At 38.4% G+C, this 26,520-nt stretch overlaps 1 protein-coding gene across 3 annotated transcripts in view; it reads left to right on the plus strand.

Moving 5' to 3' along the window:
* Window positions 4,658-26,520, plus strand: part of RASSF9 (Ras association domain family member 9) — a 45,172-nt gene continuing 23,309 nt past the window's right edge. Inside the window, exons 1-2 of one of the 3 annotated variants that reach the window (XM_021092782.1) lie at window positions 4,945-5,916; window positions 10,553-10,694. In XM_021092782.1, coding sequence (XP_020948441.1) covers window positions 10,585-10,694 — 110 coding nt within the window. In that variant the 5' untranslated portion in view covers window positions 4,945-5,916; window positions 10,553-10,584. Of the gene's footprint in view, window positions 5,917-5,944; window positions 9,741-10,035; window positions 10,695-26,520 lie in introns of those variants that run through there. The other 2 variants (XM_021092783.1, XM_021092784.1) reach the window with 2 other exon arrangements.

Consider the following 26,520-nt stretch of genomic DNA (forward strand, 5'->3'; position numbering starts at 1 on the left):
GTTTTGAGTAAATCAGACAAACTGATTGCTAATAACAAACTGTATAGTATTTTATTTCCTCACACATGACCACATAAGTGGTGGCAAATGGGCTCAAAGGGAAGTATGCATGTGTAATCCAAGCTCTAGAACTGCAGCTCCCATGTTTTGTTCCGGCAGGCCCTGGGGAAAATTGGCTCAGCCCAGATGTGTATGATAATTACACCAGTAAGCTAATTTTATCATTAAAATTCGAAGAGTAAATTTCTAGTAGTAATAAGAGTACAACACAGCTGTACAAGTTTTTTTTTTTTTTAAGATTAAAACCTCTTACAAACTTACTTAATGGAAAATGAGACTGCATTGGTATTTTTCTTTCCATTTTGCAGATCAGAAATCTGAGGCTCAGACAGGTTAAGTAATCTATCCAAGATCTTTACTAGCAAGTGCTGGGGTCTTGAGTATGATGTGGATCTCTGTGTGGCTGCAAAACTCAGGCTCTTAGCCCTACGCTTACACCTTCTCTCCTTTGAGTGAAGTCATATGTGCTAACGCTAAAACTTAGAAAAGTTTGTGAGTTCCCATTGCGGTTAAGTGCTAATGAACCCAACTAGTTATCCGTGAGGGTGCGGGTTCAATCCCTGGACCCACCCAGTGGGTTAAGGATCCAGAGATGCTGTGAGGTGCAGTGTAGGTTGCAGATGCGGCTCGGATTCCACATTCCCGTGGCTGTGGTATAGGCCGGCAGCTTCAGCTCCAAGTCGACCCCTAGCCCAGGAACTTCCATATACCCTGGGTGCAGCCCCCCCCCCCAAATTTTAAATTTAAAAAGGGCGTTCCCGTCGTGGCTCACTGGTTAACGAATCTGACTAGAAACCATGAAGTAGCGGGTTTGATCCCTGGCCTTGCTCAGTGGGTTAAGGATCAGGCATTGCTGTGAGCTGTGGTATAGGTTGCAGATGCGGCTCGGATCCCACATTGCTGTGGCTCTGGCGTAGGCTGGTGGCTACAGCTCTGATTAGACCCCTAGCCTGGGAACCAACATATGCTGTGGATGCGGCCCTAGAAAAGACAAAAAGACAACAAACAAGCAAACAAAATTTAAAAAGTTAGAAAAGTTCATATAATAAAAGGCCTTGAATGTGGCCGGGGCGTAGGGATGAGGGGAGGGGGAATTGCAGGAAGGTGGTCCAAACTTGCAGTTCCAAGCTAAATCAGCACCTAGGGATGTAATGTGCCACATTTATTATACATAGCTGACACTGATGTATAATAAATACCAACATTAAGAGAGCAAGTCCTGAGAGTTCTCGTCACAGGAAAGCATTTCTTTCTACTTTTTTGCTTCCTCTTTTTACTGTACCTCTGTCAAGTGATAGATGTTCGCTAAACTTATTGCAGTAGTCATTTCACAATATATGCACGTCAAGTGATTATGCTGCGCATCATAAACTCATACAGTGTCAATTATAACTCAAGAAAACTGGAAAAATAAATTAAAAACAGACTTGCTAATATGAAAAGAGGCTGAGTCTATGGGATGAACTAGACCAAAAATTGATGCATTAATCCTGTTGTGCCTTCTCCAAAAACAAGGTTTTCTGTGAGAATACATGTTTTAATACTGTTTGGCTTCTGATATCAACTTAACCACAGATTAAATAATCTTCATTTGATTGAGAGGAATATTCATTGATTCTTCTATTATCAAGTGTAATATATCATCTTCCAGGTTGATTTTTCATGTTAATTTAAATATGTAAGGAAATATATCTTTTTTATTTATAATATTTTTCCATTATAGCTGGTTTACAGTGTTCTGTCAATTTTCTACTGTACAGCAAGGTGACCCAGTTACACATACATATATACATTCTTTTTTCTCACATTATCATGCTCCATCATAAGTGACCAGACATAGTTCCCAGTGCTACACAGCAGGATCTCATTGCTTATCCATCTCAAAGGCAATAGTTGGCATCTATTAACCCCAGATTCCCTGTCCATCCCACTCCCTTCCCCTCCCCCTTGGCAACCCCAAGTCTGTTCTCCAAGTCCATGATTTTCTTTTCTGTGGAAAGGTTCATTTGTGCTGTATATTTTGGCTGAGCCTCATACTTATCGATGATTGAAAGAATATTTTTAGGTATTTTCTACCATCAAATCACATTTTACAGATTTTATCTTTTAAGATAGGGATAGTATAAATAAGCAACCATCTTTCCCCTATGAAGACTTCCTATTGGTTCTGAAAAGGACAGATGCATGCCCAGAGGTTTTCAAAGTGCAGTTTTCAAAAAGCAGAAATGTAAGAATCTCATACAAATATATAGTGGGCAAATGGCAAAGACTGACTTATTAATGAGGAATTCAGCCAAATTGTAAAGCTGGTCCAAGGAGGATAGGAAAGACTGCTACATATAGTGAATGACTTAAAGAAAGACTGCTGAAATAAAACTGAGATGTCAAATTGGTTCATGTATTATAGGGCAATACAATTATAACCTTTGGAGTTACCTTTCTAGTTGCAACTTTCCTTTTTTCTTTTTTATTTATTTATTTTTTTTGTTACAACGTAAACCATAATTTCACAGAGTCTGGGCCTAGTAAATAGTAAGTTTAAAACATTATATTCTGGCAGGGACTGGATAATCTTTGTTAGATTACATCACTGGAAGGACATACAGTCATTAGCTTGCCTTGTTTTCAAGTTGAGATACTCTTTATACTACTCCCTACCCTGTTTTTTTTTTTTTTTTTTTTTTTTTTTAAATAGCACCTTGTCTCAATCTACGTGTTAAAACTTGGTGTGCAGTATTTCATTTAGATTTCAAATGATCATTAACAAGCGTAAACCTTTTCATGAAACTCTGATTATCTCCTTTTGAAAAATTCTTATGAGAACGAACATGGATATGCATATTTTGCATATTTTGCATATTTTGAAAGTTATTGATGCACACAGCCAAATTCATTTTTATAAGGCATTTGACATTCTGTACCACTCCTATACAGTAGAAGGCTCTAACCATCGTACTGACAGAGTTGAGCATCATTGCGTTAAAAATTAGGCAATTTGGTAGATGCATATTAAAATCTCACTTCAATGTACGTATATACCATCTGGTTACTAGTTGATTTTTTAAAGCATGGTTTGTTATTTTCAAATTGTTACACTTGCTTACTTTTCTATTTAAATATTAGTGCCCATGTTTTTAATTCCTTTCAGCTTTTACTATCAGAGGGACATTAACCCTTTGTGTTTAATTCTTAGACATAAAAGAGCTTGTCTAAATAGTATCAATAGAATGTTTTAGGTGAGGAATGATAACATCCTAAATGAGGTTCATTTGTGCTAACTTGACACTCAACACTATGCTAATAATAATAGTTGTTCCCTCTTGTTCCATTAAAACTCCTCTATTAAAAATTTGTTTTATATGAAAACTACATATACAAATGTTAAGAAGGGTGGAGGACTGAAACGACAGGAAACACAGGGATATTTGTAAAAGTAAAATTCTTTGCCAATTGGCTGCAGTCATTATATTAATAAACAAGCAGTATAGCTTTAGGGGATTCTATTTTCAACAACCTAGAATAATAGCAGTTTTCCATGAGAGTTTAAATCATTTTTTTTTTTTTTTTTGTGATGTGCTGGTAAAATAAGTCAAGAACTGAAAATGGAGAAAACTAAAGATTGTGTTGCTTATGTTGCATGTAAAGAGTGTATGTGGGAGTTCCTGGAGTGGCTCATTGGTTAAGGAACCCAACCAGCATCCATGTGGACTAGGGTCGGATTCCTGGCCTTGCTTAGTGGGTTAAGGATCTAGCATTGCCTTGACCTGTGCTGTAGGTCACAGACGTAGCTCAGATCCCTGGTTGCTGTGGTGTAGGATGGCAGCTACAGCTCCAATTCGACCCCTAGCCTGGGAACCTCCATATGCAGAAGGTGTGGCCCTAAAAACGCAAAAAAAATGCATGATTATATGACATATGTATATATAACAAAATATACCATTACTACTTAATATTTTCACTGCTGTAAATGGTTTCTCTTGTATCAGTACCACAGATCCATTTAGGAGATGACTGTATTTTTTAAAATTATCCTGTCTTCCAGGAATAGAAAAAAGGTAACTGAATGAAAGCACTGGCTAACTGTAATGTTTCCCAATTTATAGCAATTAGGGATATATATATATATATATATATATATATATCATATATTTTCATACAATTACAAACAATAAACAACACTTAATAATGTTACACAAAATACATATATGTGCATATATACATATGTAACTATGATTATGTACAGTACAGAGGACTAGAGAAGCATTATGAGAGTAAATTTTGGAAAAATGATTTTTTCACTTTTATAGAGTCCTGCATAAATCTGCACATAAAAATCATACAAGCCCCTGAGATCCCTTTTTTGGTTTGCTTTTGTTGTGGGGGGGCGGGGAGTGCTCCCGAAGAAAGTGTGAGCCTTTCGTGTTCTTTACTAAGGGCTAGAGCTCCACTAGCCTGAAGTGCTGTTCAGAGGGAAGCCACAGTCCTTTGATTTCTTTTTCCTCCCTCCCACTGCTGCGGAAGCCAAAGAGAGGGCAGCGGGGCCAGGGGCCAGGGGCCAGGGGCGGGCGGATGGGGAGGACTGCAGGGGAGGGGAGTTGGAGCCCGGCGGGGGTGGAAACGAAATCCTAGGAACAACGTTCTGGGAAATTCTGCAGGGCCTCGCTCCTGGGCAGCGCTTTTCCAAAGCATCGCGGGCGCAGGGAAGCTCCGACCCTACTGCTCCTGGCCGCCAGCACCCGCATCCGCTCGCCCAGCTCTTCCTGAGCCGCACAGGTTGTGGGTTCGAGCTCACGTGTGACTCAGTGATGCTCACACACACCTCGACGTTTACTGCACTCTTCGGTTGCTTCCGGTGCTCCGGGCTCGTCCCTTCTCGATTTACCAGTTGAGGGGCGAGAGGGAACAGTTGGCTCTCCCTTCAGATCCCCGTGGTCCAGACGGTCCTGTAACTGCCAAAGATGGGCCAGGATCGGGACCCCGAACCTGGCTGGTTCCTCTGCCAACTCTGTGATCATTCAGCCTTGGAGCCCTCTCGTTCTTCAGGTCCTCCAGCTTTTGGAAGGGGACCCTGAAGAGCGGAGGGATGAAGCTGGGGGAAACTCGTCATGAACTTGGGAGCTCCGATTCCCGTGTGATCTGAGTGCGCCTGGATCCGACCTCCTGCCTGGTCCTTTAGAGCTCTGACACCTCAGGCAGGGGATTTTTGTGTTGAGTCTGTAGGCAAAGAATGCTTGGCCCTCACTCCTGCTTGCCACGGTCAGATTACTTTTCACAGACTGGAGCTGGCTGGCAGGCCGGGGTATTTCCTTTTCAATCTTTTCTGTGTGTTCAGTTCACCCTGTGCGGTTGGGAGTGGAAAGCAGGGCAGGGGGGTTTCCAAATGGAGTGAAATTCCTATTCCGTGGGTATTACCATGCCCGTGGGGTTGGCAGGGCTTAAAGTTGAGCACGTCTGCAAATAACCATAGAACACAATAGAGGCCCCCTCCCTTCCTCTCTCTCCCTCTCTCTCTCTCTCTTTTTTTTTTCCTTTTCGTGCCTCCAAATGCCTTCTCCGAGGCTGAAGCTGGGCAGGTCTCCAAAGGTACAGCAGCCACAACAATCCCGCAGTTCAAAGTTAAGCAGCAGTTGCACAACTTCCAGCAACTCTCTTAACAGGCTGCTAATGAGCTGAAAGCCAGAAACATCTAAGGAGGTGAAGAGGAAGCTTCTAGTTCTCCACCCTCCACCCTGGAAATCCAGATATTCCCAGCCCCCACCTTCAGATAACTTGGAGTTCCAGTGGTTGGTGTTCCCTTGCCTAACGGACCATGGCTCCCTTTGGAAGAAACTTGCTGAAGACTCGACATAAAAACAGGTAAAGTCTAGCGCGTGTGTCCTGGAGACCTTAGCTGTGAATGTGTGTGTTTGGTGGCAGTTACATTCTGATGAAAACTGCTCTTAGGGGACAAAGCCCTAGGGGGTTAGCGCTTGTGTTTATACTCCCTGGTGAGGTCTCGTTCCAGTAACAAGGGTTACAGAAGCCAGTTCAAAGATCTCTGAAAATAAGGGATGCTCATTTTGACTCCCTTTTTCTCCCTTTGGCCCCTTCTGGTTCCACAATCATCCAGATCTCTCTCTGTGTGGCCCTGCCTAGTTGAGAGGAGTGGGAGGGCGAGTTTTATTCGGCTCCAGACAGAATCTCAGTGTATGCTAGCAAGAGTTACAGTTTGGATGAAGACAGAAGGAGAATTTATTAGCCACTAATTCGAATGAAAAACACAGCTGCTGTTACAGTTCCGAGATAGTGCTTTGGCTCCCCTTAGAGCAGGGCATGCCTGAAACCTGGAAAGTTCCCAAAGTGAAAACACTTTGTCCAGAAACTTCTTGTGAACGCATCATTCTTTTGAAAATCTTTGAGAACTTGAACTGGTTTTAGGCACTTAAAAAAAAAGAGCTTCAAATGGCTGCCCTCCTTAATCCTTATTACTCTTTTAGTTTGATTTGCTATTTTAAGCCTGCAATGCCAGCAGTATAAATGTTTCTCTCTCTCTCTCTCTCACACACACACACACACACACACACAGATGTTTCTTGAGTATGTGTGTTCAATCCTATTGTATTAAGTCGAATGTTACATTTCCAGGCCTAAATAATATGAGGATAACTTTAGACATGGGCTGTACTTTTTTAATACATTTATTTTGGCATCAGGGCTTTTCCACAACTCTTCTCTCAATCATGCCTGTTTGTACTTGTCATAATTCACTTACTGTACATTTAAAAGCATACAATTACATGGTAGGAAATGATAACGTTATTTTAAAGTGTCTGCAATGACAATATAGAGTGGTACAACTTTAAATCTCCAGACTATTTTGTGCATGAATGCCTACCTGAAGAATTCTGATATTACCTTACTCTGTGTCTTCATGATTGCGTTGACTCAGTTACCTAAAGAAATGACAGCAGCAATAATCAATGCTGTCAAACTTTCTAAACCCATTTTATTTGCTAGTAATTTGGTACTGTGTCACAAATATGGTATTTCTGATAATGAGTGAAATGTCTATATGTTAAAATAAAGAAATATGTCTGAGTGTTCTTAAAAAATAAGTTAGTGATGGATATTCACAGAGGGTTGTAAAAAAAAAAAAAAAGTAGGGCTGTATTTTAGTGTTGTCGATGTGTTAAAACAGTCCAGCTGACTCTTCTGGCCAAAAGAAAACCGTCACTACTTTTTAAAGATTATTCAGTAGCATCTTTTTTGAAGTGTGTTTGTTTAAATGCTATAAAAAATATAAGAACTTACTTTGGGGAAGTTCATGGTATTACAAAACAAGTTATGTTTTTGGCATAGTGATCTTTGAATACCCTGGTAGTTCAGGGTCGTTGGGTATTTGTGGGTGTGTGTTTTAATTAATTCAAACTACATGCACCCTGTGAGTTCCCCTCAGTAACTTTCATTCAAGGAGGTGAATACACAAGCATTTTTTAATATGACATTTTCTATACAAAATTATGGAAAAAAGTAGAAGAAAACAATAAAAGATGGGGAGTTTAATAGTATTTCATGTTTCTCTGAGAAAATAGAATGCTACTCCCGAAGATGATGCTTTATTATCAACACGTTTTGGTGAAAATGGCAACAGTGAGGTTATGTGTAAGTTGCTGTAATAACAGCGCTTCCCTTTAAAGATTTGTATTTTTCCCATCCTTAAGGAACACTGAAACCACAGCAGTGGTGAGGGACATAAAAATATGTGTATTTCCAACTAAGCAGTAAATAAACCATGTGGTGTGTTGAAATAGAATTGATGTATATTTGTTTTCAGTGTTTAGTTTTGGTATAAATGAGATAGTTCTTGTTTTGTTTTTTTCACCTTTAAAAAGGGGCAATAATGACCTAAATAATCATTACTTATTTAAATAATGGGGTCCATAATGATTTAAATAATTCTCCTCCAAAGATAGAAACAAAATAACTTTCCTTAAATGACAAGTGATTCATCCTTTGATGGAGTCATCCTTTGATTCATCCCTTGGCTTATGATAAAGTGGTTATCTGATAACAATCAATGAATTCCTCAAATATACAGTATAAAATTCCTTGTAGAATGTAAAGGAAGCATTTGAACCATATACATAAATGTATCTTGTGATGTAAAATTTATAGAGTGGAAAGAATAACTTGAACATAATTGCAACTTTGTGAGAAGGAAAAAATGAGGACTAGTAGAAGAAATATTAGGATTTTGAGGTCATGACATTTTGAGAAAGTTTGTTTATTGAGCTTCTCTGCATCCTTTTCTGTCATTTTTCATTTTTTTCACTCTTAGAATGATATGTAATCATCCAAGATTGAACCTCGTAAGGTAGTTCTGTAAACAGCCTTATAATGCATGGCTAATTGAGAGTTTCAGAGATAGATGGAAAACAAATGGAACTTGAAAGTATGAGGCATAAAAACTTTTAGAAGGTACAAACTAAAGCTTGAAGAGGGCAGGGCCATATCTGTCTAGTCACCCAAGTATTCCTGTGGCTAAGACAGTACTTGGCGTATTATGGACCTATATAATACAGTTGTTTATATAATTTTGTAAACTAAAGTTATAATCTGTAGTCTGAGCAAAAACATAATAACTTCATTCTCTAATCCTCCTCCATATCAGCTGGCATTTTATAAAAGTGAATATTTTATAAAGGAGTTGATGACATCTGATATAATCCAAAACCCAGGAGGATGGACAAATAATTACATGGATCTGGACACCAAGCTAATCCTAAACTACTGGAACATACTTTCTAACTTTTAAGAAGCAATCCAAAAATTCTGAAAGCAGTCTTAAGCAAATTTGAGGATAATACATGGCCGTAAAATGATTTTATTTGGACAAAGAAACATTTTGTGCCTTTCATTTCTAACTTTTGGGTAAATAAAAGAAATGGAGCCGATCTAAAATCTTTATGCTTACATTAAGAATTAATTTGTAAGAGTTTTCTAATTGCCATAACATTTAGTAGGAGGAGTATAATTTTCAGAAGGACTTTTGGTTTCAGGAAATGGGTTGTTTACTTTTCCCTAATAATAGAATGTTCTGTGACTGAATCCCAAAACTGATAATTATCTTCTTACATAAATGAAGAATAAAAATAGTGGCGAGTTGAGGCAGTTTATTTTCAATAAACTATTGAAGTCTCTGAAAATATTTTCTAAAAGTCAGTAGGCAGCTTTTCTTTCTCATAGAAAACCCAAAGATCCAAATAATGAAGCATGAATTCACTTGATATTCATATGGACATTAACTAATATTTAGATTAGCATATTCAGGTATTCACATAAGTTCTTATCTATTGGTGTGATTATCTTTATATTAAGTTCTATTTTCAAGACAGTGATTGTTTTAAAAGCTAATGCTTCTTAATAGCACACAGCAACTTTTTCAAAAAATTCTGAAAGTGGAATGTCACTATGAAGCTTTTTGGGATACTTGATTGTGAGTTATGATTCCTTGGTATTTTAGTTAATAGAATTTGGGGGCACAGAATTGGTTGAACTTTTTACCAGACCTTGCTAGAAGCAGAAAGTTATCATAGTAAAGCGGTATTTTCATGGTTGTTGGAAATATAAAATTAGAGTTCTTTCATGTGATTCATTGAACATTAACAATGAATATGAAAGGATCTAATTTAGTGAATAAGGCTTGTATAATTTTTTTTTTTGTCTTTTTTTTTTCTTTTGTTGTTGTTGTTGCTATTTCTTGGGCCGCTCCCGTGGCATATGGAGGTTCCCAGGCTAGGGGTTGAATCGGAGCTGTAGCCACCGGCCTACGCCAGAGCCACAGCAACGTGGGATCCGAGCCGTGTCTGCAACCTACACCACAGCTCACGGCAACGCCGGATCCTTAACCCACTGAGCGAGGGCAGGGACCGAACCCGCAACCTCATGGTTCCTAGTCGGATTCGTTAACCACTGCGCCACGACGGGAACTCCCAGGCTTTTATAATTATTGATCAGTACTATTCAGTCAGCCTTTGGCTTTGCCTTGGCTTTTCTCACATCTATATGCCACAGGTGGTAACAAACATTGTTCTAATACCAACCTAAAATTGAAAGTCTCCAAAAAATAGGTTTGTAATAAAATTGTTGGAACTAAATAATGCAGCTCTACTCTTTCATAATGGACACAGAGTATTTGCATTAAAATTTGTTTTTGAATGAATTAGAATAAATCTAACCAAGTTTTTAAAAAGCAGGTGCCTCATATTGCTCCTTTAAGCACCTCATGCTGCACATACTTACTCTGTTGGAAGGACTGAGTTTTGTGGTTATGGTAAAAGTTGCTGGCAACACTGATGTTTTCTCTTGGTAGTTAGAAGTATGGTAACTTCTGAATTCTGCAGAACAGGAAATTATCATGTACTATTTTGTCTAACCTCTAGTAAATACTTGAAATGCCTCCACAAATGGGGGTTGAGAAATGTCAGCTATTTGAGTACGAACATCTTTTCAGTTCCCAGGTGTTCCTGAAAGAGATTTCCCCTGATGATACCTGGTAACTTAAGTAGTTATTACTTGGCAGCAGACAGCCCATTAGAAGCAATGATTGGAATGCTCTGTCCCTGGCAAAAATGTCCTGACAACACTGGCAGCAGGTAAATTGAGCTCTGGGTTAAGTCCCGAATTGTTATGCAAAAACCTATAAGCCAACTTCAAATCCACTACATGAGATGTTTTATTATGTACCATATCGACTTGTGAAACATGTCAAGGTGAAAATCTTAAGGATTTTTTTCTAGGTTTTTAAAGGTTTATAGCTGGTTAACAATTTTATTTACGTAACCTCTTTATTGGCTGGATGTATAACTTAGAAAGTTTCAATGTTATTTGGTATGTGGATTGGGAAGTCTGATAGTAGCTCTAAGTAATTGACAAAAGTGTGACTCTCTTCTTTGATTTTAGTTTTAAAATGGAAGAAAGTTGAGGTAGGAGCAGGAGTTTACTTCTTCCAGGTGAATGTGGATACTAGCTCTTGACAAGCCATCTTTTTGTCCCTAGCGTATTGGTTTTCTAAAACAAGGCTTCGTGCCATCTGCACTGTATACATGTGAAAGGAAAAAGTTCCGCATATTTCTGTGTTCTAATCTCTTTAGTGTATACTTGCTTAGGAGTTTTAAAATGATCCCTTTGGCAAAATGCACTGAATACATGCAACACGGATTTCTTAAGAGTCAGTTAGTTGTTTGTTTGTTTTTTAAAATAGATTGAGATTCAGTTATTGTGGAGTCTGTCGTAAGGCTACACTAGAGAAAGTCTGCGTATTTTTTTATTGTAATTTACTAGCGGGAACAGTCACCCAATGCAAAGTGATTACTTATATGAATTTAATAGAGCCTTGATGAGATATTTAGCACTGGCGGTGATGAGTAAGATATTTCAAGAATAAAAATTAAAATTCATATTTCAGTTATATGAATTGAATAGAGCTTTGGGGGAGATATTTAGCACTGGCTGTGATAAGTAAGATATTTCAGAATACTGAAAAACAAGGCAAGTTATCCTCAAAGGTTTGTATCTGCAGGTTAAAATGTCTTCTCTTCTTATAAATAAAGTGTCTTAAAAGATAGTTATTAAAAAATTATCATTGGTATAGGCTCAGTGAGATCAGGGACCTTACCTCTCTTGTTCCTTTCTAGTTAAACACTGGATTAAGTGCCCAATAAATATTTGTTGGTTGAATAAAAGCAAACTATACACTCTCCAAATGTAGCTGGTCCCATAAAGTACTTGGATCAGAGCAGTGGATCAGCACATTTGTGGTGAATGGATTCATGGATAACTTAAAGACGGCATGCACACATTAAAAATTGACCTCTCCTCGTCTTTGCTTCTAGGGTCAACGTCTCCTTGCTTCCGCATGGTTAGGGGCTGTATCTGAGAAACAGATGCTGTAAGAGACTTGGCCAGGCTTCTGGTAGAAAACGAACCAAGGAGCAGGGTAATTTATCCTGCTCTAGGACTGCTCTCCCTTCCTTCACACTCCATGCATGTAGCCATGTATGTATATGAGTGAGGTCTGGTGGATGGTGTTGCTTGGTTACCATAGACCCCACTGTTGAAAATGGTCATTTTCCTCCTTCTTTTGAGATAGAGGGAAATAAGATTGGAAAAGACTCGTTTTCTCATGTGAAAGGAGGATTTAATCTCTTTGTGTAAGGTAATTACAGTTTATGAGACAAAGGGAAAATGCGAGAAATAGGCAGAAAGTATCTTGGTTAAGGACTCCAGCTCTTGAGTCACACAGACTTGAGGTCATCTGGATACGCCATTATTAGTTGTGTGCCCTGATGCAAATATTTCATCTTTCTAATACAACAGTGACAATATGTGAAGGCAATTTTAAGTTTGACAATTGGAGGGGTTGCTCGTTGAGTAAAGGAACACACATTTATGAATAATAATATTACTAAGATCATTCTGGGGCCTTGGAATGTGACTGTGCAAATGAGGCAGCCCTTATGCTTACGGTTTGTTCTCTTCAGGGTAAATCCACCTCTGCCAACACTTCTTCTCACACCATGTGCCACGCAGTGTTCTAAGTGGTTTACCTAATACTTAAAATCATGCTGTGAAGAACCACTCTTTTCCCTATTTCACATATGGGCCATTCAAGACCCAGAGCAGTGTAACAATTCATCAGTGGCAGAGACAGGATTTGAATCCATGCTCTTAACCATGGCTCTCTATGGCCTATTTGGTATTTAGCTTTCCTCGCCTCTAAAACAGAGGTAATCCTAAACCATTAAGTGCAAGGATTAAATCTGATTATATAAAAAAGTTTAGCACAGCACTAGAGCATAATAAAAGTTCAATAAATATTCACTCCTTGTTCCAGCCTGTTGGATTAAATATGTTATCAAGCATATCTAAGTTTTTAATACCTAAACATGATATTTTTGGCTTTGAAGCCTCAAACTTATTGGAATTTCTGTATCACCACGGATCTCTTTTCCTCCTTAGATACGAAAAGGTACATCATAAATTACTGAATATAATTAGAAATGAGTCTATAAATGTTGTGCAAATACTATCTTTGGATCTTGATAAAATAGTTCAATTCTGACAGGCTATTATGTTTAATCCTCACAACTCATCTGAGCCCAATTATGAGACTATTAATGATTTTGCAATGCATAGCATAGTTCAAGATTTTTCCTCCTGTGTCTTTGCGAAGTTTGGATAAAAACAAAGCTACCTTATTTAAATATTTTATGTTTGTTTAATATTGAGAGGTTGAATTGGATACAAAAGATCTCTTTCTTGACTAAGCTTTTGTCATTTAAAAATACCCTCTGCAGAGCAGAATTTACTTCTCTTGTCCTGCTTCTTCTTTTTTTAAGGTTTTCAAGAAAACTTTAAGACATAGAATTACAAGAAGGATTTTTTTTAAATTTCATTTTACCTAAACATCATCACAAGAGGTAGTATTATGATAAGACAACTGTGTTATTTCCAATTATAAATAGATGCATTTCTTTGAATGTACTAGAAAAGGCCGAACTGTGTACTCCAAATGGGTGAATTTCACCCTTTGTGGAATAGATGTCAATAAGCTGTTTTTAAAAAAGAAAAAAATGTGAACAGTTTATAAATTATAATATCTAAGAATTACTGAGTGTTTACTATTTGCAAGGCACAATTTTAAGTTTAGTAATACAAACATATGAATGTTAGGAGTAGCTATCTTTTTATTTTATTCCTTTAGGTCTAGAAAACTCTGTATTTTGTATTGTACTAAACATGCAAAGACACAACCTCATTCCTAAGGGATTAAACTCCTAATTGAGAAAACAGCATTATGGTTAAATATCTCATGCATGAACTTTTTTAAAAAAATCACTCTTCCATGGGAAACTGTCATTGACAGGGTAAATAAAATCATAATCTTCACAATACAGTTGAGAAAATGAGAATATGATCTCTCGAAGTTGAGGAAGCCTCTTCCTCTGTAGAGTAGGTGCTCACTAAATATTTTTGATTGTCTCTAAGTAGAAGTATGTAAGGGAGGAATAAATGGAGATAAATGAAAATAAAAGATGCATCATCATAATTAGACAACATTTATTAAACTCCCACAGCAGATGACAGGCTTGGACAAGAGAAGGGAACACAAGAAGATGTACAAAAATATGTAGGAGGGGCTGAATCACACAAAGCTAAGAATGACTCAGGATAATCAAAAGACAAGAATTCAGGAAGTAGGCAGAAATATGGTCAGTTTGGTAAGAATCCAGAATCTTGCTTGGGTTAGTAGAAAATAGTGCTTTATGGTGACAGAAATGTTGGGAGTTCCAGTTGTGTCTCAGAGGTAATGAACCCAACTAATATATCCATGAGGACACAGGTTCAACCCCTGGCCCTGCTCAGTGGGTTAAGGATTCCGCATCACCGTGAGCTGTGGTATAGGTCACAGATGCAGCTTGGATCCCATGTTGCTATGGCGTAGGCCCTTTTAAAAAAAAAAAAAAAAAAAAAAAAAAACTACAGATGACTGATGTTTGTTCTAATAATCATATTAAACTGGCAGTTTATCATCTTATAAAATTGAATTATTTTAATTCCATTAATGTAGATAGTGGTCCGATCTGAAAAAATGTTCATTCTCACTTCTCATGGTGTATAATTGGTAGGAATTTCGTGTCTGAGGTTTATTGATGTGCTGCACAGTGTATGCTTGTTGTTCTCAACCAAGGACCAAGACATTGTATGGCCACCTCAAATCCCTTTGGTTACTCCATTGCTCCTCATTTACGCTGACCTTGGTCAATCCTTGTGGAATTCCCTGCAGTTATGTTTAACTGAAGATACTTAAGATCTAGTAGCAGCGCATTAGTTTGGGGGAGGACGAGTCTCCCATAGTAGAACCCAAGGATACCTATTTTTAGCTCTGTACATAATTACATTGTCTGGAAGCTATGAGAGATGCTATTGAAAAACCACAGATGTTTCCATGGGTATATAGATAGTAATTAAAATCTCATATGAAGAAGAGTTGTACACAATTAGAAAAAGTTCTTATGAAGCTATAGTGGACCTTTGAGATTCCACCTTTTTTAACAGTGCAGGAAGTCAGGTACTTGACAGAAGTGGACCATAATGTATTAGCTTTAATTTCTTGAATGTTCTTCTACTCTAGTACTGAAAGCAAAATAATTTTTCCTCAGACTTAATAACCGGCATGAGGCTTAGACTACATTATTTTTTAAATGATCATTTGTAGTGGTTCTACTTTTAGTTAGGAGGACTTTCTGTAACCCCAGTTTAGAGAAGGAGATACAATAGCTGCTTGTGCTACATAGTGTTTTTACATAGTCCGAGCATATTATAGTATTGCTTTCTCCTCTTCCTTAGCATCTAAAACCAAAATAGTCATAAACTATCTCACTCTATCATATTTGACATCTACCTGCATGTATTTCCCTCGTTGGATCTCAAGATAATTATTTGATGATTTTTAAAAATCCAGAAATATCAAATGAGTCCCACATTTTAAGGAGAATTATGAAAGATTAAAGATAAATCAGATCAGGAGTTCTCTCTGCGGCACAGTGAAGCAAATCTGACTAGGAACCCCAAGGTTGTGGGTTTGATCCCTGGCTTCGCTCAGTGGGTCAAGGATCTGGCGTTGCTCTAAGCTGTGGTGTAGGTCACAGATAGGGCTTGGATCTGGCAGTGCTATGGTGTAGGCTGGCAGCTGTAGCTCCTATTCAACCCATAGCCTGGGAACCTCCATATGCCATGGATGTGGCCCTAAAAAAGCAAAAAAAAAAAAAAAAAAAAAGATAAATCAGATCACATTTTTAAGGAATTTGTTGATTAGTAGACACATATAAAATACAATGCAGACATTTTAAAGTATCATAATGAAATCTATATATTTGACAAAAAAATAGTTATTTGCTTTATAACGTGTGCCACGTAGTGTTCTAGGTGCTGAGGTTAAAACAGTGGAAAGATAGTCTAGGTCTCTGTGCTCATTGAGCTTTTAATACAGTGGTGAACAGACAGCCAATACACACACAGTAAATGATTAAGAAATTTCAGATAAAGGGTACTGTTAAGAAGTTCCCATTGTGGCTCAGAGGTAACAAGCTCAACTAAGATCCATGAAGATGCAGGTTCGATCCCTGGTCTCAATCAGTGGGTTGAGGATGCAGCGTTGCCATGAGCTGTGGTGTAGGTCACAGATGTGGCTCGGATCCCGCCTTGCTGTGGTTGTGGTGTAGGCCAGCAGCTGTAGTTCTGATTCGACCCCTAGCCTGGGAACTTCCATATGCCACAGGTGTGGCCCTAAAAAGAAAAGAAAAAAAAAAAAAAACCTACTGTTTATAAGAGTCACTAAGGAGGCAGAATTTTTAGAGTTCTAAATTAAGTGGATGGTGGCAGGAGAAAGTATTAGGTTGGGAAAAAGGGAATCCGTGCTCATTACAATTTTGGGTCTGTGTAAATGGGAATATAGTTGAATCATCATAAAGAACAGACAAAATGGCAAGGGTAATTTTGGGGAGCAAAGAACTTCAGGGTGAAGAGTGAAAAATTCATGGCGTCATTTGAATGTTTCCAAATACTGCACCTCCAAACACCTGGTGTTTGGACACAAGGCACCGTGAAAGCAGCCTTTCATCCATCCTACTCCCATCCCTCTGACATCCATACGGGACTGATGAGTAGGGAACATACTGCACCTGGAATGGGTCTTTAAAGGCAGGACTCTTGTTGGTTTCCCAGCCAAGGCCTTTGAGCTGACTCATCCTACGTTGAACCCACTCAGTCTCCCTGAAGCCTTTCATAGACCTCCTGGGATGATCCTTCAATCACTGCCTTTCCTTGATTCTTTCCAAACATGGCCCTCACTTCCATGAGATTACATATTTCTTCTGTTTAAAGAACACATTATTTTCAATGTTTTTTATCCCCTAGAGAATCTAGAACAAAATCTAAATATTTGCGGCTGGTAACTCACTAGGTCAGGAGTTGACAGACTTTTTGTATAAAAGACCACATGATAAATATTTAGGGTTTTGGGGGCCCTGATGTCACAATCTCAGCCACTCACCTCTGTCAGTGTAGTGTGAAAACAGACGTAATTAAATGGACATGACTGTATTTCAACAAACATATTCACAAAAATGAATGGTGGGATCATTGTAGTCTAGTTGACGAAAATATTCCCTTTATTTACCTCCTCTAACCTCCTTCCACCTCTCATGCTCTAAAAAAATAAAAGAACATTTAACTCTAGTATCTTAGGCTCTTAGGCTTCAAAGATGAAAGGGTCAGCCTGGGACCTGCCTGGCAAACCAGCTAAAAAGAAAAGCAGAAAATGTTATCACATAGTGAACACTGAATTCTAAAGGTGCATCAAGAATGGGCACCCATTTCCATGTGGGGTGTTGAGAGTGGGGCTATTCAGAAACAGTAAGAAAATTGAGGAAGCAACATATGAAGCAGATTAAGAGTTAGATGAAGAAAGGGGGAAAACGGGTTTCAGGCCAAGAAAGCAGTTTTCGGAAAAGCCCAGAGTGAAAAATGAAAGTATGGCACATACAGTTCATGCAATCTTAGCAATTCACGGGGTGATAGATGTGACAGTGACACTCAGTTGCCTCATATTAGATCTGTCGGAGATCAGCAAGATGTTGGGAATCGCAGACTCACCTTGTATATTGAAGAGTGCTTGGCTGTGAGTTGGAGGAATCGTATCCTGTAAGTAATTCTAGGCACACTCAGGAGAGAAATGATGAACAGAAGAGATAGTGAGAAAGAGACAGAGAGAGAGAGGAGGGTATAAGAAGGGAGAGGAAGAAAGGTAAAGAAAATAAAAATGTGAAGTTCCCGTTGTGGCTCAGTGCTAAGGTAGTACACCTGAGTAGTATCCATGAGGATGCAGGTTTGATCCCTGGCCCCGCTCAGTGGGTTAAGAATCCAGTGTTGCCATGAGCTGTGGTGAATTTCACAGATGAGGCTTGGATCTGGCATTGCTGTGGCTATGATATAGGCTGACAGCGGCAGCTCTGATTCAACCCTTAGCTGGGTTTAGGGCAGATGCAGCCCTAAAAAAGAAAAAATAAAATAAAATAAATAAATAAATAGGCTTGGAATCCATTAAAGATTTTAAGTTTTTTTTTTTTTTTTTTTTTCCTCCTTTTTACGGCTGTACCTGCGGCACATGGAAGTTCCTGGGCCAGGGATTGCATCGGGGCTGCCACTGCTGGCCTATGCCACAGCCAGGAGAGTACCAGACTGGAGCAGCGCCGGTGACCTGCGGTGCAGCTTGTGGCAATGCCTGATCCTTAACCCACTGAACGAAGCTAGAGATTGAACCCCTATCTTAGACACTATGTTGGTTTCTTAACAATAGAAAGCCATGATGGGAACTCCCATTTAAAGGTTAAAACGACAGTTGTCTGAATTGTCATAGTGGTGATAGATATGAAGGCACATATTTGGGGGAAAGGATAAAACATCGTGACTGGCTGTTGAAGTGGGAGGAGACAGAATCTTGGAAGATTCTCAGTTTTCAAGCTTGAGAGAAAGGGGGGGGCAGACAGTGACGACATTCAATAAGGTGGGAAATCAAGAGATAGACGAGTTTGAGATTTGCCGGGAGAGGATGGTGCATTAGTTTTGATGGGTCAGATTTGAGGTGCCTTTGGTAATATAAACATCAGGTAAACATGCAAAGTGGAAATTGGGAATAATGTTCTAGAGCTCGAGGGAAACATAAGTAGATTTGGGAACTGTCATCACACAATTAGTTGATAGAGTTGTACCTGGTATTACACTGGTAAGATGTATACATAGTGAGATAAGAAATGAGTCATAGAAACCTGGGGGGGTGCCTATTTTCTTAGTTATCACTTACTGATGGTCAAACGTCCTAAAATTAGTTAAAAACAATTTATTATTTGTCCTGATTCTTTGGGCAAACTGAGGTGGTTCTTTTGGCTTTTACCTGGCTCTCTCATGGGCAATAGGTTGGCCATGGCAAGGTCTATCTCTCTCTCTCCATAAGATCTTTCTTCTCAGGCTTTTTCATCAAACAGCAGTCTTAGGATGGCATTCCAGGAGGAAGAAGGCAGAAGCTTCCAGACTTCTAGAAGCTTGGACTCTAGAACACATGGTTTTCACCACATTCTTTTGACCTTACTTAGTCCCAAGATTTATTCCAGGAAAAAGAAAGAGACTCCATCTCTCGAGGGCAGGAGCTGCCGAAACTTTGTGGCCACCCTTGCGTGATAGCTATATTGACTAAATATGGAGAGGAAGCAAGGCTTGTGCAAGAACTAAGAAGAAGCTAGAAAGGGAAAGGAAGAACCATGGAGGATGAAATCAAAAAGCCAAGGAATAGATTGCTGCAAAAATGGGAGGGAAGGGTCACGGTGCGTAATATTCCAAAGAGGTCCAATCAGATCAGTTCCAAAAACGGCTACCGGGTTTGGAGGTTAGAGCTCTGCTAAGCCTAAGAAGAAACGTGTGTGCTGGGGGTAGGTAGGGATAGGAATCCCATAATGGTTGCGGTCGTTGCTGGAAAGTGATGAAACGGAGAAAGTGAAAGTGACTGTGGATCACTATTTGAGTTTGTGAAGGCAAGATGGTTGAGGTGTGTATGTGGTCAAATGAAGATTTTATAACGTGACCTAATGGGACGAAGGCCCAGAAGTAAAGGTAGAAGGAAAACAAAAGAGTTTAAAAAGGGATAAATTGTGAAGCACAATCCTAGAGGAGGTGGAGGTAGTGAAATTCAGAGCATATTGGAGTTAAAACCCTTGGGAAGATAAATGGACTTCAGATATTTTTGATATAGATGACCAGTGTTTTTCTCTTATCAGTGATGTTTTCAGTTATCTTCCTTTTCCTTAACAAAAAGTCCTGACAGGCCCTGGTATATTCCTGTTTCTACAAGTTATTGATTTGTTGTTGCTTTATAGGTGATTGATTTGTGGCTAATGGGAAGAGCTGACTATTGTAGATGAAGCTTCCAAACGGAAATCACAGTTTTCTGCATGATAAACACTATGTTGCCTAGAACATGGAAATCAGGGATAAAGGAGCTCATCTCGTGTTTTCAGCTATCCTGCAGGATAATTCAAATTCTTACTTATTTCCGGAGTTCCCGTCGTGGCGCAGTGGTTAACGAATCCGACTAGGAACCATGAGGTTGCGGGTTCGGTCCCTGCCCTTGCTCAGTGGGTTAATGATCCGGCGTGGCCGTGAGCTGTGGTGTAGGTCGCAGACGTGGCTCAGATCCCACGTTGATGTGGCTCTGGTGTAGGCCGGTGGCTGCAGCTCCGATTGGACCCTTAGCCTGGGAACTCCATATGCCGCAGGAGCGGCCCAAGAAATAGCAAAAAGACAAAAAAAAAAAAAAAAAAAAAAATTCTTACTTATTTCCAGTGCCATTCAAATATGCCCGCATATCTCAGAACACATTTCAAGGGAAAAGGGTGGGTGGCTGCAGGCAGATACAAGCTGAAAATCACCAGCATTAGGAAATGACTTCCACCAAGAAGGCAAAACCAATTATGGACTTAGCTGCCAAAAGGAAAACAAATGTTGACATAGCTACAGCTATCATTACCCTAAGTCTTCAGGCTTGGTAACTTTCCTTTAATAAATATGCTTTGTTGTTGTGAAATATTTCTTTGCAAAGTACAAGCCAGTAAGGAAAACTTTATGTATTTGCCAGGTGCAGGTAACACTTGGAAGTAAGCCCTAGAATTTCCTATGAGATTTGGTATTTTCTCAGCATTTAATCTGATAAATACCGCATGTTAAATATTTACGTTTTGAGGATAATCAATTTCTGGAATCTGAACTATGAGCTTGGTTTACTTAACCCCCAGTGGTTTCCACTACTCATTCTTTACACATTCCCTTCCCTTTTCTCTGTTTATGGGAATTGGGTAGTCTATTATAGCTACTCTGCAGTTATGGAATGCCTAGAGTTTTTCTTATCCTGCATGACCAGCTGTATTATTACTCCCCAGAAAATTAAACTGGCATTAGTAGAGCATAAAACTAGTGATTTTTAAAATTTGCTTACACATATAAAATTTTAGTTTTCAAGTAATTTTATTTTTTGACTGTCCCGATTTTTCGTAGAACAATTAATTTTCCAAAGGACTCCAATATTAGGACTATTTTAATAAAAGCTGGAGTTCCCATCGTGGCGCAGTGGTTAACGAATCTGACTAGGAACCATGAGGTTGCGGGTTCGATCCCTGCCCTTGTTCAGTGGGTTGAGGATCCTGTGTTGCCGTGAGCTGTGGTGTAGGTCACAGACGTGGCTTGGATCCCGCATTGCTGTGACTCTGGTGTAGGCTGGTGGCTACAGCTTGATTTGACCCCTAGCCTGGGAACCTCCATATGCTGCAGGAGCAGCCCAAGAAATGGCAAAAAGACAAATAAATAAATAAATAAAATGTTAATAGTTGGTGTTTCGTGAAAACTATTTGATAGCACTATTTTCATGCTTCATCTACCAAATCAGTGATCTAAATTTGCATAGCAACCTAAGAAAAAGCTAGCATTATTTTTGGCTGATAGACCTGTGATTATCTCTTCCTGAGACTGCAGTACAGTGATGTCCATAAGATGTTACTTCAGAGGGCATTTGTCATACTTTGGGTAAAATAGTCAGAGTTAGCTTGTGGGCCAGAGAGTTGCCTAACTATTTGCCTGCTTCATTAATTCTAATTTTTCTTAGATTTTATTTTGTGTGTGTCTGTATACTTGATAGAAATAATCTGAATTGTCATTTAAGGTATACTTTTAGAATTTTATATATAGCATAAGGGAATAAAACGTTTTCTTCGACCCTCATAAGGTCCCTGCCTGGGTCTGAAAATTAAACTGAGAGCGATTAACACAAGAAAGGCACTGAATTTTTTTAATATAAATTTTATGTGACACAGAAGCCTTCTTAAGCTTAATGGTTAATCTGAGTCGTATGGTAGGTTTCATGAAGAGAAGACAGCCGTGGAGAAGCTCTGTAGACAGGCCAAAGGATAGAGTGTAAGTGCAGTAAACTGGGAGGAATTTAGCAGGGCATGTTTGGAATCTTCCCATCTCTTTGTCTTCGGAGATAAAGATGCTCTCTACTTCTGGGTATGGGAAGGGCATCTCTTACATGAGGGTGTTAGGACTTGCTTCAGGGGAGAGGCATGGGTGGAAAGTCCGAGTGAACTTCTTGATTATCCCATTTTCTAAACCATCTTCAGCTGAAAGTATTCAATATACCAAGGTGCCACTTTTTGGAGTTATCAGGTCCTGAATCCCATCAACAGTATATTGCTTTATTCAAATACCTTCAGGGTGCCTAAGGTGATTGATTTTTTTTTTTTTCTTTTTTGGCCATCCCTGTTGCATGTGGAAGTTCCTGGGCTAGGGATCAAACCTGTGCCACAGCAGTGACCCAAGCTAAGGATCCAGCATTGACGTGACAATGCTGGATCCTTAACCTGCTGAATCATGTAGAAACTCCATTGATCTATTTTTATTTTTGTTTTTTTTAAATGATTTTTATTTTTTTTCCATTATAGTTGGTTTACAATGTTCTGTCAATTTTCTACTGTACAGCAAAGGGACCCAGTCACACATAAATATATACATTCTTTTTTCTCACATTATCAGGCTCCATAAGTGACTACATATAGTTCCCAGTGCTATACAGCAGGATCTCATTGCTTATCCATTCCAAAGGCAATAGTTAGCATTTATTAACCCAAATTCGCAGGCCATCCTACAACCTCCCCTGCCATCTTGGCAACCACAAGTCTGGTCTCCATGTCCCTGACTTTCTTTTCTATGGAAAGGTTCCTTTGTGTCATATATTAGATTCCAGATATGTGATATCATATGGTATTTGTTTTCTCTTTCTGATTTTCTTCACTCAGTATGAGAGTTTCTAGGTGCATCCATGTTGCTGCAAATGGCATTATTGTGTTCTTTTTTTATGGCTGAGTAGTATTCATTGTGTAGATCTTCTTAATCCATTCATCTGTTGATGGACATTTAGGTTATTTCCATGTCTTGGCTATTGTGAATAGAGCTGCAGTGAACATGCAGGTGCATGTATCTTTTTCAAGGAAAGTTTTGTCCGGATGTATGCCCAAGAGTGGGATTGCTGGGTCATATGGTAGTTCTATATTTAGTTTTCTGAGGTACCTCCATACTGTTTTCCATAGTGGTTGTACCAATTTACAGTCCCACCAACAGTGTGGGAGGGTTCCCTTTTCTCCACCCACTCTAACATTTGTTATTTGTGGACTTATTAATGATGGGCATTCTGACTGGTGTGAGGTGTTACCTCATAGTAGTTTTGATTCTCATTTCTCTAATAATCAGTGATGTTGAGCATTTTTTCATGTGTTTGTTGACCATTTGTATATTTTCTTTGGAGGAGTGTCTGTTCAGGTATTTTGCCCATTTTTCAATTGGATTATTGGCTTTTTTGCCACTGAGTTCTATAAGTTGTTTGTGTATTTTAGAGATTAAGCCCTTGTCAGTTGCATCATTTGAGACTATTTTCTCCCATTCTATAAGTTGTCTGTTTGGGTTTTTTTAATGGTTTCCTTTACTGTGAAAAAGCTTGTCAATTTGATTAGGTCTCATTGGTTTATTTTTGCTTTTATTTCTGTTGCCTTGGGAGACAGACCTGAGAAAACATTTGTAAGGTTGATGTCAGAGAATGTTTTCCCTATGTTCTCTTCTAGGAGTTTGATGGTGTCTTGTCTTATGTTTAAGTCTTCAAACCATTTCGAGTTTATTTTTGTGCATGGTATGAGAGTGTGTTCCATTTACATTGGTTTACATGCAGTTGTCAACTTTTCCCAGTACCACATGCTGAAAAGACTGTCTTTTTCCCATTTTATGTTCTTGCCTCCTTTGTCAAAGATTAATTGACTGTAGGTGTCTGGGTTTATTTCTGGGTTCTCTATTCTGTTCCATTGATTGGTATGTCTGTTTTGGTACCAGTACCACACTATCTTTTTAACTGTGGCTTTGTAATATTGCCTGAAGTCTGGGAGCGTTATGCCTTCTGCCCGATTTTTGTTCCTCAGGATTGTTTTGGCAATTCTGAGTATTTTGTGGTACCATATAAATTTTTGGATGGTTTGTTCTAGTTCTGTGAAAAATGTCATGGGTAATTTGATAAGGATTGCATTGAATCTGTAGATTGCTTTGGGTAGTATGACCATTTTTACAATATTAATTTTTCCAACCCAGGAGCATGGAATAGGTTTCCATTTCTGTGAATGCTCTTTAATTTCCTTGACTAATATTTTATAGTTCTCAGCATATAAGTCTTTCACCTTCTTGGTCAAGTGTATTCCCAGGTATCTGATTTTTTGGGGGTGCAATTATAAAAGGTATTGTATTTTTGTATTCCTTTTCTAATGTTTCATTGTTAGTATACAGAAATGCGACTAGTTTCTGAATGTTAATCTTGTATCCTGCTACTTTGCTGAATTCGTTGATCAGTTTGAATTGTTTTTGGGTTGAGTCCTAAGGTTTTTCTACATTTAGTATCATGCCATCTGCATGCAGTGACAATTTTACCTCTTCTCTTCCAATTTGGATATCTTTTATTTTTTTGTTTGTCTGATTGCTGTGGCTAGGACTTCCAACACTATGTTGAATAAAAGTGGTGAGTGTGGGCATCCTTGTCTTGTTCCAGATTTTAGTGGGAAGGCTTTCAGCTTTTCTCTATTGAGTATTATATTTGCTGAATGGCTTTTGTTATGTTAAGGTCTGTTTGCTCTATACCCACTTTGGTAAGAGTTTTTATTATGAATGGATGTTGGACTCTGTCAAATGCTTTTTCTGCGTCTATTGAGATGGTCTTGTGGTTTTTGACCTTTCTTTTCTTAATGTGGATATATGATGTTGATTGATTTGCATATGTCGAATCATCCTTATGAACCTGGGATGAATCAAATGTGGTCCTGGTGTATGATCTTTTTTATATGTTGTTGGATTCGGTTGACTAAAATTTTGTTGAGAAATTATGCGTCTATATTCATCAATGATACTGGCCTATAGTTTTCTCTTTTTGTGGTATCCTTGTCTGGTTTGGAATTAGGGTGATGTTGGCGTCATAGAATGTCTTTGGGAGTATTCCTTCTTCTTCAACCTTTTGGAAAAGTTTAAGGAATATGGTATAAATTCCTCTTTGTATGTGTGGTAGAATTTGCCTGTGAAGCCATCTGGTCCTGGACCTTTATTCGTAGGGAGTGTTTTTTATTACATAGTCAATTTAATTTCTAGTGATTGGTCTGTTCAATTGATCTATTTCTTCTTGATTCAGTTTTGGCAGGCTATAAGTCTCTAGAAAGTTGTCTATTTCTTCTAGGTTGTCAAATTTGTTGGAACAAAATTGTTCATAGTACTCTCATAGTTTTTTGTTGTTGTTTGTTTTGTTTTTTTTTTTTATTTCTGCAGTATCCATTGTGATTTCTCCTTTTTCACTTCTTGCTTTGTTTATTTGGGTTTTTTTCTCCTCTTTTTAGTGAGTCTGGCCAGAGGTTTGCCAGTTTTCTTTATCTTATCAAAGAACCAGCTCTTGGCTTTATTGATTTTTTTTCTATTGTTTTTTGAATCTCTATTTTATTGATTTCCTCTTTGATCTTTATAATTTCCTTCCTTCTGCTAACTCTAAGTTTTGTTTGTTCTACTTTTTCTAATTCATTTAGGTGGTGGGTTAAGTTATCTATTTGAGATTTTTCTTCTTTTTTGAGGAAAGCCTGTATCACTAGGAATTTCCCTCTGAGCACTGCTTTTGTGGCATCCCATAGATTTTGAACAGTTGTGTCTTCATTATCATTTGTCTCAAGGTATTTTTTAATTTTCTTCTTGATTTCCTCATTGACCCATTGGTTTTTTAGTAGCATGTTGTTTAGTCTCCATATAGTTAGTTTTTTCTCATTTCTTTTCCTGTGGTTGACTTCTACTTTCATGCCATTGTGGTCAGAGAAGATACTTGATATAATTTCTATACTCTGAAATTTGTTGAGGTTAGTTTTGTGTCCCAGTATGTGTTTGATCCTTGAGAATATTCCATGTGCACTTGAGAAGAATGTATATTCTGATTTTTTTGGATGTAATGTCCTGAAAATGTCGATTAAGTCTAACTTCTCTATTGTGCCATTTCAGATCTCTGTTGCCTTATTGATTTTCTCTCTAGAGGCTCTGTCCATTAATGTGAGTGGGGTGTTAAAGTCTCCTACTATGATTGTATTCCCATCAATTTCTTCTTTTATGTCTGTTAGTATTTGTTATGTGCATCTGGGTGCTCCTATATTAGGTGCATATGTATGGACAATTGTAATAGCCTCTTCTTGAATGGGTCCTTTAACCATTAAATAGTGTCCTTCTTTGTCTTTCTTTATGGCCTTCATTTTAAAGTCTATTTTGTCT

This window comes from Sus scrofa, chromosome 5 (assembly GCF_000003025.6).
Source record: "Sus scrofa isolate TJ Tabasco breed Duroc chromosome 5, Sscrofa11.1, whole genome shotgun sequence".
NCBI lineage: Eukaryota > Metazoa > Chordata > Mammalia > Artiodactyla > Suidae > Sus > Sus scrofa.